Here is a 13,039-nt window from a genome sequence, read left to right as displayed (position 1 = left end):
TTAGTGGGAAAGATCATCAGTTAAGGGATTAACAGAGGAACTGTTTGTTGTTATGGCTGAGTGACATTGCCAACAAATTAGCATGTGAACACATTATAGCTTTTATCCAAACATAATTACATGGCAGTGTGTGCTTGAGGACTGAGGTGCTCATTCACCTTTTGTCACTGATGAAGCATGAAAAGTTTTTCACGCTCTGACCTCTGCTGTTAGATTAACCTGCCTCTGGGCTGCAATCACGGTGAAATCGGTGAAAATCTCAGCAGAAACGAGCTGCCAGTGTATATGAGCGGTAAAAAAAAACAGAAAATGAATACAACGATCAAATAGGCTCCAAAGGCTCAGTTCAGATTAGAGCTTAATGAAATGACCAAATGTTTCTCTGAGCGCCTGGGTTCCTGTGTAGGATTAGCTGTTGATTTCTGCTCGCCAACAATTGCTGGAACTCACGGTGCTGTCTGATGCTACAATTTAAGTAATAATTAAATTATTCTTTATTCAATTAACTCTCCATCACATGGGACATCAGCAGTGTACATGTACATACTGTATCAGATATTTGCGCAAAAGACTGCTAACATTTTGCTGACTCACACAAACTGACTCATATATTATGGCATACAGGTGACTTTTTTCTGATACAGCAACTGAAAACATCACATTGATCAGCTTTTTGTGATCTGTACTCTATTGATTAGTGCGTCCCTCATGTGCTCAATGGTATACCTCCTTTATTGGAGGGAATATAAAACAACTTCTCCCCAATATACTTTTCTGTTGAAGGGGACATATTATGCATTTTGTGATTTTATGTTGGATAATGTTGGATGATGTTGGATATCTGTGTTATGTTATGTTATATCCAGGGCCTCAGCCTAACTCTGAACGCTTGGTTTCTGACATTTTTTTCTACTTTGCACATGCCCATACATGGCCGTCCGTTCCGTAGCCTTGGTTGCTAAGGTTGTTACTTAGGTTTTTCCATGTTTTGTTTACGTTGTCTGCTCTCAAATTTCGAATCCGGATTTGAGAAGTTGACATTTTGAGTAAAGAACAAGAAAAAGAAGTGGAAAAAAGTAGCCTCCATGGTGGCCAGAAGTCGGCCGTGACAGAAACTAACCAATCAGAACAGAATGGACTGGGGGGGCCTTAAAGAGACAGGAGCTGAAACAGCCTGATTCAGACAGAGGCTGAACTGAAATCAATAAGTTTTTTGTGAATCATGCAAAGATATTCCAGTAGAGCCAGAGATTAAAAATATAGACCTGGAAATGTGCATATAATGTTCCCTTTAAATCGAAGCATGCACTGATCAGGTGTGAAGTGTCCTACAGTCATGAAATGATGCAATCTACTGTGCCATACACATCAAACCTCACTCATTTAATGCCTCGGGCAGCAGTTTGGAGGAGTAAAATGTTTGCTACCTTAAAATATATTGAAATTCCTTACTGAACCTGGTGAGAAATCTGAAAAGCTGCGTGACCATGAATGCATTTGAAATGCATTATGTGCCAGAACAGAATAGAAGAGAATACAATAGAGTAGAACAGAGCTCTCTGGTGTACATGGTTGTCTGTCAGATTATGGACACCGAAGCCTACAGCTCCCTAAATCTTCATTTAATTTTCTCCTCAGTTCATTGCAATCAAAGCTGACTTTATTCTCTCTCTCTCTCCCTGCGTGTGTGTGTGTGTGTTTGTGTGTGCTTGGTGTGTTTGTGCTCAAAGGTCGGAGGTCATACCATGCTGCCAATCCGCTGGATGCCCCCTGAAAGCATCATGTACAGAAAGTTCACCACAGAGAGTGATGTTTGGAGTCTAGGGGTTGTTCTCTGGGAGATTTTCACCTATGGAAAACAGCCTTGGTACCAGCTCTCCAACAATGAGGTACGGCAATGTCATTTACATAATATAAATGTGTCTGTTTCCTCCTCTAAACACAACAACAGATAGGAGAGTTATGCTGTGAACAGGCGTCAACCTTGTGAAGGTAATTGATCCATCACATTGGAGTAATAGTCAAAAGTTCAAAGCTTTATGTTACTTTATATACAGTAAATGTTAGAAGCACCTTCAGCTTAATAAGTGATAACAAACAAGATCTTGCAGCCCTGAGATATGAGAAAACAGCCCTTCAGTTAAAAGTGAAACTAAATATTTGATCAGTTTTGTGTGTATATTTCCCACAGGCATACATTTTCTGAATTCTTTGGCCAGAGTCATCTCATTATACAAAGCTAAGGCAAATCACTTACAAACTCAATAAGTTGTTTATCATTTCATTGTGTCTTGAATTAATGGTGAGGCGGGGAACTCTGAGCAAGCTGTGCTTTATTCACAAGTGAAAAAAGAAGCATGACTGCAATGGAAGCTTTTGCTAGACTGCTGTGCTGGTTTTGCTCTGCACGCCATTCACAGTCTGGCAGGAGGGAAGATGCTTCTGTCAGGGCATCACCGTCAGAATGGTACAGGGGCAGATGTGTCTTTTTTTATTTTTCTAGAGGAGAGCAATTTGAAAACCCCTCAAAATATCCTGTATTTTTGTCGTGGATCAGACTGAATGTAGTAGTGGTGGCAACAATACAACAAAATATCCTGCTCTTTACTACCCTGTCTTCAGAGATACAATCAATAGATTCACTCTAAATAAGGATTTATACCAAGAATAAATGCTGCAACTCATGGTTGTTTCCATTATCAATTAATCCAAATATTATTTTCTCAATTACCTTTGTTGTTTTTTTTTAAAAAATCCTCAAGCCCTCACATTGTTTATTTTGTCCAACAAACCAAATGATACTCAGTTTGAAATCATCTAAAACAGAAAAAAACTGGGAATCATCACATTTTAGAGGCAACTGGAACCAGCAAATTTTCAGCATGACTGAATTGACTATTTAGAGTCTAAGAATAGAGGATGCTGTATACTGTACAGATCAGCCAACCCTGAATATTATTGGATCATGTGCGTGTAGCCTGTATCAGCAAAACATACACACAAAAAAACAAGTAAGCAAATAAATAAGTAAGTAAACAATTGGCTGTGTCTTCTGAATAATTAATAACTCTTACAAATCATCCCTGTACTAAGGGCTTGACCCAGTTTCCGGAAAACGCTGCTGTGTAGGAGCCCTTCAACCTTTCACCTCAACCTTAAACTCAACCACATTACGACCTCAACTCTGCTTACAGATTTCCTTTTTTCTCCAACTCACTCTGGTTACACCCAAAATTAACCTTTAGCCTCTTTTCTTTCCCATTTACATTTATTAAATCTCTCGTGAATTGCAGTTCACTCACCTCTTGACCAAAAGCTCAGATATCGTCTTAACAGGATATAGAGGTTTGTTCTAAAATGAGATATCTGTTATTTGTCTACTCTCACAAACTGATTGCTATCACGGAGTGAGAAAGTGTAGGCAACTGCTCGATTGGCATAATGATGACACTCTTACAGACTTGATACTTAATTATATAGAGATTGAATGATAATCTGCATGTATTGCATTTTCTTAAAGGACCAGTGTGTAAGATTTAGTGGCGTCTAGCAGTAAGGTTGCAGATTGCAACCAAATGACTATGCCTCTCCTCACCCTCCACTTTCAAGTATGTAGGAGAATCTACGGTGGCTGTGAAAAGCGCAAAAGGCCCTTGTTACGGCTGTGTGTGTTCCCTGTGCTGTTTGTCCTTTTTCCTCTCCTATCTCTTGCTCCGCCCAGATCTTCTACACCTGATCAGTCCTCAAAGAGGTGCACCTGGTCCAGGAAAAGAAGTGAATAAATGCTCCAGGTTCCTGTTGCAGGGAGAGGCTTCTGGTTTTTGGGCTGCAGGTCTTGCTGCCTCTCAGCCTGGGATTTTATTTAGTGTTGCTGTTGTCTTTTGAATGTCGTTTGTAGTCTTAATTTAGTGGCTTGGTTGTTTTGTATGTCTTTATGTTAATAAATCCCATGGTTTGGGTATTTTAAAAGGTGTTGTTAGAGTTTAACTTTCGGTCAAAGGTGGAGTGTTGTTCATCCCATAGGCCGACTAAGGTTGGGGTGTAACAGCCTTCTCTAGAGCCAGTGTTTAGTTTGTCCATTCTGGGCTACTGTAGAAACATGGCAGTGCAACATGTTTCCATAGAAGGGCACCCACTCCCCATGTAGATATAAAGGGCTCGTTCTAAGATAATGAAAACACAACAATTCTTATTTTCATAGGTATGTTTTAATTATACACTTATTAAAACATCCTGAATATTATATTCCATTTCTGCCACGTCCGTTCCGCTAGATGCCACTAAATTCTACACACTGGACCTTTAAATGGCTATAAAGCTATTTAGAAGACACAATTGTTTTTTGAAGCTTAATAGCAGCCATTAGTTCATTAATTAGCATTCCTTCTATGCACACAGCAGGGTGTATTTTAACGATTGAGGAAATTGTAAAAAGCTTAATTATTTTACAGGCTAATAATAGTATAGATATTCTCCAAACCGTTGTCAGAGAATGATAAGGGCTCCTTGTACTGACACCTGAGGGGAGCTCTCTTATGAATACAGTAGTTTAGGTTTCAAAAAGTCTCCTCTCCTTGATCCTCGTCCTCATCCTAAAGTAGATTTAAAGCTGAAATCTTTGCTTTACAAATTGACTGAGTGTGCTGAAACACTAAATTAATTGTATGGGTAGGTAAATGTATAGCTGGAGACTTTCCTCTTACACTGCTATCGAGAAATGTGTCAGATTTGTCTGGTTGACAGATCCAATGTTGCCCAACTTCATCACTTCAGTAAATAATTTATTCACAGTGACATTTTTATTGTATGCTGCTGCAGTGAGGTGAAGCAACTTTACTGAGCAGATGCTTCATCATCTTCGCTGGAGCTTGAAAGTGCAGAAAGTTGCCAATTTAAGCTTGGATTGATGGAGATGTTCCTGTTTCTTTGTTCTGCAACCTCTGACGGTTCATTTGATTTTCTGTCTTTCTTTCTGTTTCTTCCACTCCAGGTGATAGAGTGTATAACCCAGGGCAGGGTGCTGCAGCGCCCTAGGACCTGTCCTAAAGAAGTGTACGACCTGATGCTGGGCTGCTGGCAGAGAGAGCCGCACATGAGACTCAACATCAAAGAAATCCACGGTCTGCTCCTCAACCTGGCCAAAGCCTCGCCTGTGTACCTGGATATACTTGGCTGAACACCGGAGGAGGATGGAGGGGAGTTTTCGGACGTGTGTATGATGTCTGAGTCTGGATTGTATTGTATGTAAGCGTGTATGTGCATGGGTGTGTGTGTACAAGGACGGACCTGGTGATGAGGTGTGTGTGCGTGCGCTGTACAGGATGTGAAGCTATTATCAAACTCTTAAAGGCAATCAAAAAATTCCTCAACACATCCCCAACTCGCCTCTATCCCTTTCTCCTCCCAATTTCCTCTCCTTTGTGCATCTCTACTCCTTCCCCCTTCCGTCCCGAAGAGACATTTACTAAGAGTAATTTAACTTTGGAGAAAAAAGGCTTCTCTCTTCTTTTCAAATGCTTTAAACTGACTGGGGCTCAATTGATCAAACCTGATTAACAGGAATTTAGTGACTCATCGTGAGGACCGAGCAGTGGTTCCCTCCCTCGCTGCCTGTCGGACAACAAGACTCTTTTGAACATCCGGAAATTTCACCAGAGTAAACATGGAGACGCAGCTTGGGGAGGATTTCTGGAAGCTTCGATCCTTTGCGTGTAAATATGAGACTGTGCAACAGTGAGACGTTTCAGAGGAAATGGCTCTGTATGATGTCGAGCCATAAAGACACTGTGTTTTCCCCCTCTCACCCTGTCTGTCTATTTATCTGTCCGTCTGTCTTTCTGTCTGTCTCTCAGAACTGTACATGAATATTAATGTCAGCATTCATCCAACACAGCTTGTGGAAAAGACTGGACAGGTGATGATTAACACTAGACTAATGACCCCAAAAAATAGAGGGAAAGTAAACACAATCTGGTTTTCTTGCCTGTCAGATGAAATTAGGAGGTGGAGGTGACAAAAGAGGATTTCTGGTTGGCCAATTTCACAAACAATAGGGTGCCAACTGAGGCTGAACTGAACTGCTGTGATGAAAAAATAATTATCATGAGTGTTAAGGAAGAAGGCTGACTTGTGAATGCCGAAATGTAAAAAAAAAAAAAGCTTGATCTATCTGGCGCTGATCTACGATATATCAGATCATAATATGGATATATGCACTCATATCTACATACTACATTTCACCACTTTTTTCTGTTACATATTTACGTCATACAGCACAGGGTAACATGATGACTGCGTTTTTTTCCTCCTCAAAGTGACAGATGCTTCACTTGTGATGTCAAGCGATCATGTCAGAGGTCAATTGATCCATTTGTCCGCAGCTGTCTGACAATTGTGAGATCTTGGTGTTGGGGGGGGGGGGTGTAAAGGTTACTAAGGGATGCTGGGTTTTGAGTGGTCAGATCACGGTCAGATGTGTGGGCGGCGGCGCAGTAGAAGGTGTGGTTCATTTGGTAAACCCATATTAAATCATCAAGGCTCTCAGCACTCAGACATCCTTGAAAACCACATCTGTGCTGGAGGGGATGCATAAGAGAAACACACACACACACACACACACACACACACACACACACACACTTACACACTGTATACCTTATCCCGTCATGCTTCCATCTCCATACACACACACGCACTGAAAGACACTCAAAACGGTCCGAGAAGGAAATTGAATTGTGCATGTTTTATTATTTGAGCGGTGCAGTGCTTTAGCCAGGCCCTGTCCTCTGTAATGGTGTAATGTATATTTCATTACAGCCTAATGGGCTCCATTAGCGCAGTCTCCTCACAGACATTCAAGACTTATTGTTTTATGGCTGAGAAGGAAGGATGGAGGGATGGAGAGGAGAAGAAAACAGAGAGACAGAGGGGGGACTGGAATGAGTAGAGGAGCAGTGGAGAGGAGAGAAATAAGAGGAGAGGTAATAATGCATATTGGGTAGAAATGGAGAGAAAGGGAGAGAGTTCAGAACGGATGCAATGGAGTAGAAAGGAGAGGAAGGCGACGGGAGCGAAAAGGTACGAATGGGTTCATGTGGAGAAAGATGACAGAGGAAGAGAAGATTGTGGGGCCGGAGGGAGAAACTGAGGAGGTGTGAATGTCCTCAGGGAGAAAGTAAGAGTGAACATCCATCATTACTGTGGCCTGCAGATGTTCTGTAAGCCACAACTTCAACTTCACACTCCCATCACATTCCTACGGCTGCCCTCAACCACATACACACACAGACACATAAACACGCATTTTACTGGCAATCCACCGACAGATTACACCGAAAAATAAACTCAATAATGCACCAGACATCCCCATTATTGAGAACCACTTCACTCACTTACAGCTCACATACTGTATCTGGTAAAACGCTTACCGACATTTTGTATATACAACAGCTCACATGCATGCAAGGAGACACATTTAATGTTTTGTTTTTGCATTTTTACTGGGGCATATTTTACTATTTACAGACATATTAAAAGAACAAAAGTCATAATCACTGCGGTTCTCACTAACAGCCATTTTATTTAGATGTCCATATGAGAATATGATCTGGAATTATAAGTCTTACTTGTTTATTAACAACAGCACTTGATGGTATTGATGTTTGTGTACTTGAAAATTTTTGATTTTGTTGATTTATAGTCATTTAATTTATAAATTAAAAAGCATTTTGTACATTTCTTTCTATATCTAAGGTTGCCTTTTGCAACAACAAACTGAACTTGGTTTAATTATGTTTAAGCAAATGTGTAAGATAAGTATTTTTATGTCAGGCTCCCTCTTAACAGCTACTTAGCCTGTCCTCATGTACTGTACAGTGGACTCTACAACAGGGATGGATGTTTTTTACCAGTCTGTCACATTTGTAGATTTAGTTTGGCATATTGCATTATTGTCACCTGTCAGAACATGAACGCCAGGCTAATGGCTGCAGTATTGAAAGGGCAGGCTAACAGTTATCAAAATCCATCCCTGCTGTATAGCCAAGTAGAGTTTGCACTGAGTGAGCTCACTCAACTCGATTTCATAACTTTGCCACACAATAACTCTGTGCAATAACAGAGGGCAGGGTGTGTGAGGGCCTGTGTGTACGCTGGAAAAAACTGTGAGACACAAACACAGTGCATACGAACGCCTCAGATGTCAAAAGAGTAGAGTACGTTGAAGAAGCAACATCTCAGCTGGCTGCACTGTGTGTGTGCGTACCTGCTGTGTGTTTTTTTTTTTTCTTTTTTTAATTATGAACTGTGTCAAGCTGGACAGCGGTGATGTTTTGACAGTTATAGGAAGAGGATGTTAGAGGGATGCTTGTGATGAAGACATGTCGGCGCAACGCAGGAGCGTTCTGTGAAACTTTAATGTGACTGGCAAAAAAAAAAACAGCTGTCTTCGCGTTGATGCCTCAGATCAAAGAAACTGGTCAAACGAAGAAAAAGATGAGGACAAACAACAACTGCTGTATGAACGGGCACCTCAGAAAAAGGAGGGACTGACAATCACAGACTTCTCTCTTTCTCTCTCTTATTCAAGTGACCTACTGTAACATAGACTATTCAACCAACTTTCCTCTTCTATGCTGCCTATACTGTATGTGATAGTCTTAAACTTTGGTCTCTAGAAGTGCTACTTTTTCTTTTCTTTTTTTTGTAAAATGAAATAACATTGAGAGGAATGAACAAAAATACATGTACAAATGTGAATAAGCTGCTGAAAGAAATAAGCGTCGCTAACTGCTGTGTCCGAGACTGTGACAGTATCTAGATTGTACTTTTTTCTTCTTTTGTCTTAGAAGTGGAGGGCAGAGAAACTGGGTGGCTGCATTGGACTCACAAATACACAGAATGACATACAGCAGCCCCCGGGATGCAGAGCGGTATTTGCTCATACTCCCAGCTGTGTGTTTGTGTGTGTGTGTGTGTGTGTGTGTGTGTGTGTGTGTGTGTGTGACGAAGGCTGATTGATGCCAGAGTGAGTCAGAAGGGATGGGTAGGCCGCAGACTCTAGCCAAAATCCTAGTTCAAATGCAACGAGATTCAACAGAGGAATCAGGAATTGATTTGTTGTTGCAGTTCACCAATTCATGATAAATGACTTTACCCGGACTGAGGTCAGTATTATGGCAGCTAAGACTTATGGAATCACTCAATTGCTTTATTTATGACTCCAAAATCAGCTTTCTTTGCTATACAACTTACTAAAACCTGAGTTTTACAGAAGTATATCAGCAATATTAACAGATATTTTCCTTTGCCTATAGCCTCGCCACGAAATAAATATTGGGCTGAGTTTGGGCTAAACCATGTGACTCAGTGGACTGAAGCATATCCCACATACAGACAGATACACATCATGACTTTGAGTGTGTTATGATCCATATCACACTTAATCCCCTATTGCTCACAACCCTTACATCACAGGCTAAACTAATAGAGCTGAAATATCATAAAGGTCATCTTTAAGATTACCTTTGTGCTTGGACCCTTCTGGAGTCCCTTCGTCCTGAAGAATGTAATACCACAAAAACTGCTTCTCTGTTAAAAAAAAAAAAAAAAAGGAAAAATGAAATTGTGATTTGCTATATGCAGTCTCTTTGTTTTTCAGTATTTAAGTATGGTTCTGTGCTATTTGTCTCTGTGTTTTGAGGGATTCGCTGCTGCCACCCTGGTAGAAAAAAGGAGGCTTTTTGGATGTTTTGTGGATGTTTGGAATGTAAGAAGCTTAAAATAGGACAGAGAACAAAAAACGCTGTATGGTCTCACAACCCATTTATAAGGTTTCTGTTTGAAAGAGATGTTAAAATGTTTTTTCTCGGCCTCAAAAACGCTCTTGAAATTGTAAGAAAAACATCTGCATTGCAAAACACACAAGGTAATAAAAAGCTTAATGTCTGTCTTTGCAAGCAGGTTGTTATTCGGTGCCACAAAAGTTTTGACGCCACCCATCTGTGCTCTGCTGGTGGGTGAGACACACACACACGCACACACAGACCAGAGAGAACTTGTACAGTCATACAGTGCGTGGTGGAAATTATCATAGTGAGTCATGATGGTAATGATGATGATGAAATGATTTCTCTCTGAATGTGGACCAGTCTGTCGTGATACAATGTAATTAATAAAAAGTGTTATGTCACATCAAAGCTCCTCCAACTGAATATACTGAATGGTTAAGCATAAGTGTGTGTTTGTGTGTGTGTGTGAGTGTGTGTTTGTGTATAAACCGATGAAGTGCTCAGGCATGCTCAGGGCGGTGTGAAAAACAGACAAATATGCTAAATTGAATTGAGTGATAAAATTGGAGTGCTTGAGTGATGCTACGTCTCTCCCATTTCTATTAATACCAATATAAATCCAGTGTCTTTTAAGGTGGGAAAAAAAAACAAAAAAAAAACACTTGCTTGGTTTGCAGATTAGGAGCAGGCTGAGGGGTTTTGCGGGGAACTGTACGAGCAAATTGGACAGGAGAGTATGCCTAAATCCCTGATGTAATTAAGCAACAGCTGAATTAATAAGTTCTTTTTAAACAGAGCTCTGTCTACAATTTATCTTTTAATAAAAACGTCACTGGAAAGGAAATGAGAAATGCACATTGCGGCACAAAATTCACCTTGGTGTAAGAGTGTGTGTTAGAGTGTGTGTGTGTGTGTTTGTTTGTGTGGGTGTGTGGAAGAAGGGAAAGTAACTAGACTCAGCATATACTGTATGTGTGTTTGTGTTTGTATGTGTAAGAGTGAACAGAAAGTGAGTAGTAGTAGTTGTGCCCTTCTTGGTGTACAGTGGAGAATTCCTGTACTCAGCACTTCAACCTCATAAATAACACTGTTAATCAACTGACACACACACACACACACACACACACACACACACACACACACAGTTGTAAGGATGAGGGAGGCTATAAAAGCTGATCTACAGTATGGTGTGTCATGACAGGAAACAAACATAGACGAACCGCTTTCACTCTTGTAAGACTGAGGGGCATCTTGGCGTTTCATTTGGGGAAGTTTTAAATCCAGCTTTGTGACATCACCTCCTTTCCCCTCTGCCTGAAGACAATACCCAACACCCTTGATCTTAATTAATACATGCTTAACCTCAATATTTGTGGTCTAAAACTGTATTTCAAAAAGAAAAAAAAAGCAGGCCAGCACTTACTGTGTAGTAGGCCCCGACAACCAGAGGACACCACAAAATACAGTATATAAGTAATGTCCTGGAGTCGTTTTAATTAAGTGGAACTAATTTGCTTTTTGAGCAATAGTAATTTGCTTTTTTGGCAAGTTGTTCTGGCAGCTTGTAAAGGGTGAGTTTGGGGTTTAGAGAGCCTGTGCTTGACTTAAGTTAACGTCAAAGCTCACTCTACAGTAATTCTGACACTTCAAAACATGGACATACATCTATTTTGCATAACATTTTAAACAAATATATTGTAAAACTTATTGGAGGCATTTCCTCCCTGTCATTTCTTAATTGCATCTGTTAAGACGTCAAGTTTATTCATAAAGCACTTAATCAAGTGTAAATGACAATCCCAGCTTACATCCTTTATAGGAAGAGTTGATGCACTCCTACGAAGCCTTATCATAGAAAAGACAGAACAGACCTTTACTGACAGGGATCCCACCTTCTGGATGGTCAACAGCAGGAAAAGAAGGAATAAACATTTACAACTGAAGGAAACAAACCAAACACACAGAATAAACACAATGGAAATGCCCAGTTGGACATCATCAACGCTGACTTGGTCAATATTGTCGTCAACAAGGCCATCACAGGGATGTGAACTCAGCTGGTGCAGAGACATCCAAGAGAGGGATGAAAGGTTATCACAAAGGATGCTGACAATGCTTAATCTGATATGATAGCTGGAGAAAATATTGAAGAAGCAAAAAGCAGACATCATGTTTACTGTAAATGATCTTGGTTGAAGGTGATGCACAGGAGGAAAGGAAACTGTGTGATGCAATACCGGCAGTTAAAGTCCCCCTCCACTCAAAAATGTGTTTTTCTTCTTGGTACTTCAGTTGGATGTTTGAACTTCATTGTGTAGAATGATGTATGTGCAGAATTTGATGTTAGAAGGCTGTTTTCACATTTATCTGCTGAAGGGGGTAAGTTTCTCTGTGCTCATTAAAAATCAAGATTTTTGGAGGCGGGCCTATGAGCAGGATTTGTGACATCATGACTAGTTTGGAGCCAGTTATGGTCCAACACTGAGAAGGGACTTTACAGTAAAGTAGGAGACATCTTGTGTCCAACATTTAAACTTTTGTAATATTCATCGATTTTGGATTTTTCAATGAGGAGATTCTTTTTAAGGACTTTAATGAGGTAATTTGGCTTTTTTTTGTACAAAAAACATATAAGACACAAAGTATTATTCCAAGCAGAATATTTTTATATATTTTAAAACATGTGTGGAGGAGATGTTTAATCAATGTGGCCAATCAGTGCACTGATAAGCAGCAGTGACTTTAATCAAAATGTGATCACTGGCAGCCAAGATATTGTCCAATATACTGTAGGCTGAAAAAGGGCAAAAAAATTTTGAGAAAAAATATTAGGCAGAAATTTCTAATTTTGTCACTGAAATCTAATAGTTCTTTCTTTTAGCTGTGTATTCTGACAACAAAAAGCTTGAAAATGGTACCTTGAAGATGAAGTTCAAAGCCAGACAAAGCCTATCCGATGATTGGTGAAACATCCTAAAGGCTACATACAAAGTCGAGTTACTTTACTGCTGTAAGACATCAGCTGACCATGATGACTGAAACCCTAAGACCCTGACACCTTTCAACATTTTCCAGCCAAGGAAAAACCAAGCCAAGGCTCTATCAAGCATGCCGTACATCAAAGCCTCAATGATGCTGTTACTAACTATAGCCTGTCTCTGCCTTAATACTATATTATTTGCAGTGGCCTCATCCCCAAAGATCCAGAAGCAGCAGAGAAGAGCAAATGTTGCTTGGAGGAAATGTGTGAT

General features: G+C 40.2%; 1 protein-coding gene across 1 annotated transcript in view; it reads left to right on the top strand.

The window, feature by feature from the left end:
* The window catches only part of ntrk2a (neurotrophic tyrosine kinase, receptor, type 2a), an 89,055-nt gene extending 79,472 nt beyond the window's left edge, over positions 1 to 9,583 (top strand). The window contains exons 19-20 of the mRNA XM_067611718.1: positions 1,731 to 1,889; positions 4,991 to 9,583. Coding sequence (XP_067467819.1) covers positions 1,731 to 1,889; positions 4,991 to 5,176 — 345 coding nt within the window. The 3' untranslated portion in view covers positions 5,177 to 9,583. The remainder of the gene's footprint in view (positions 1 to 1,730; positions 1,890 to 4,990) is intronic.
* Positions 9,584 to 13,039: the final 3,456 nt, after the last annotated feature.

The sequence above is a fragment of the Thunnus thynnus genome, chromosome 2, assembly GCF_963924715.1.
Source record: "Thunnus thynnus chromosome 2, fThuThy2.1, whole genome shotgun sequence".
NCBI lineage: Eukaryota > Metazoa > Chordata > Actinopteri > Scombriformes > Scombridae > Thunnus > Thunnus thynnus.
This window is presented reverse-complemented; position numbering and strand designations above follow the sequence as displayed.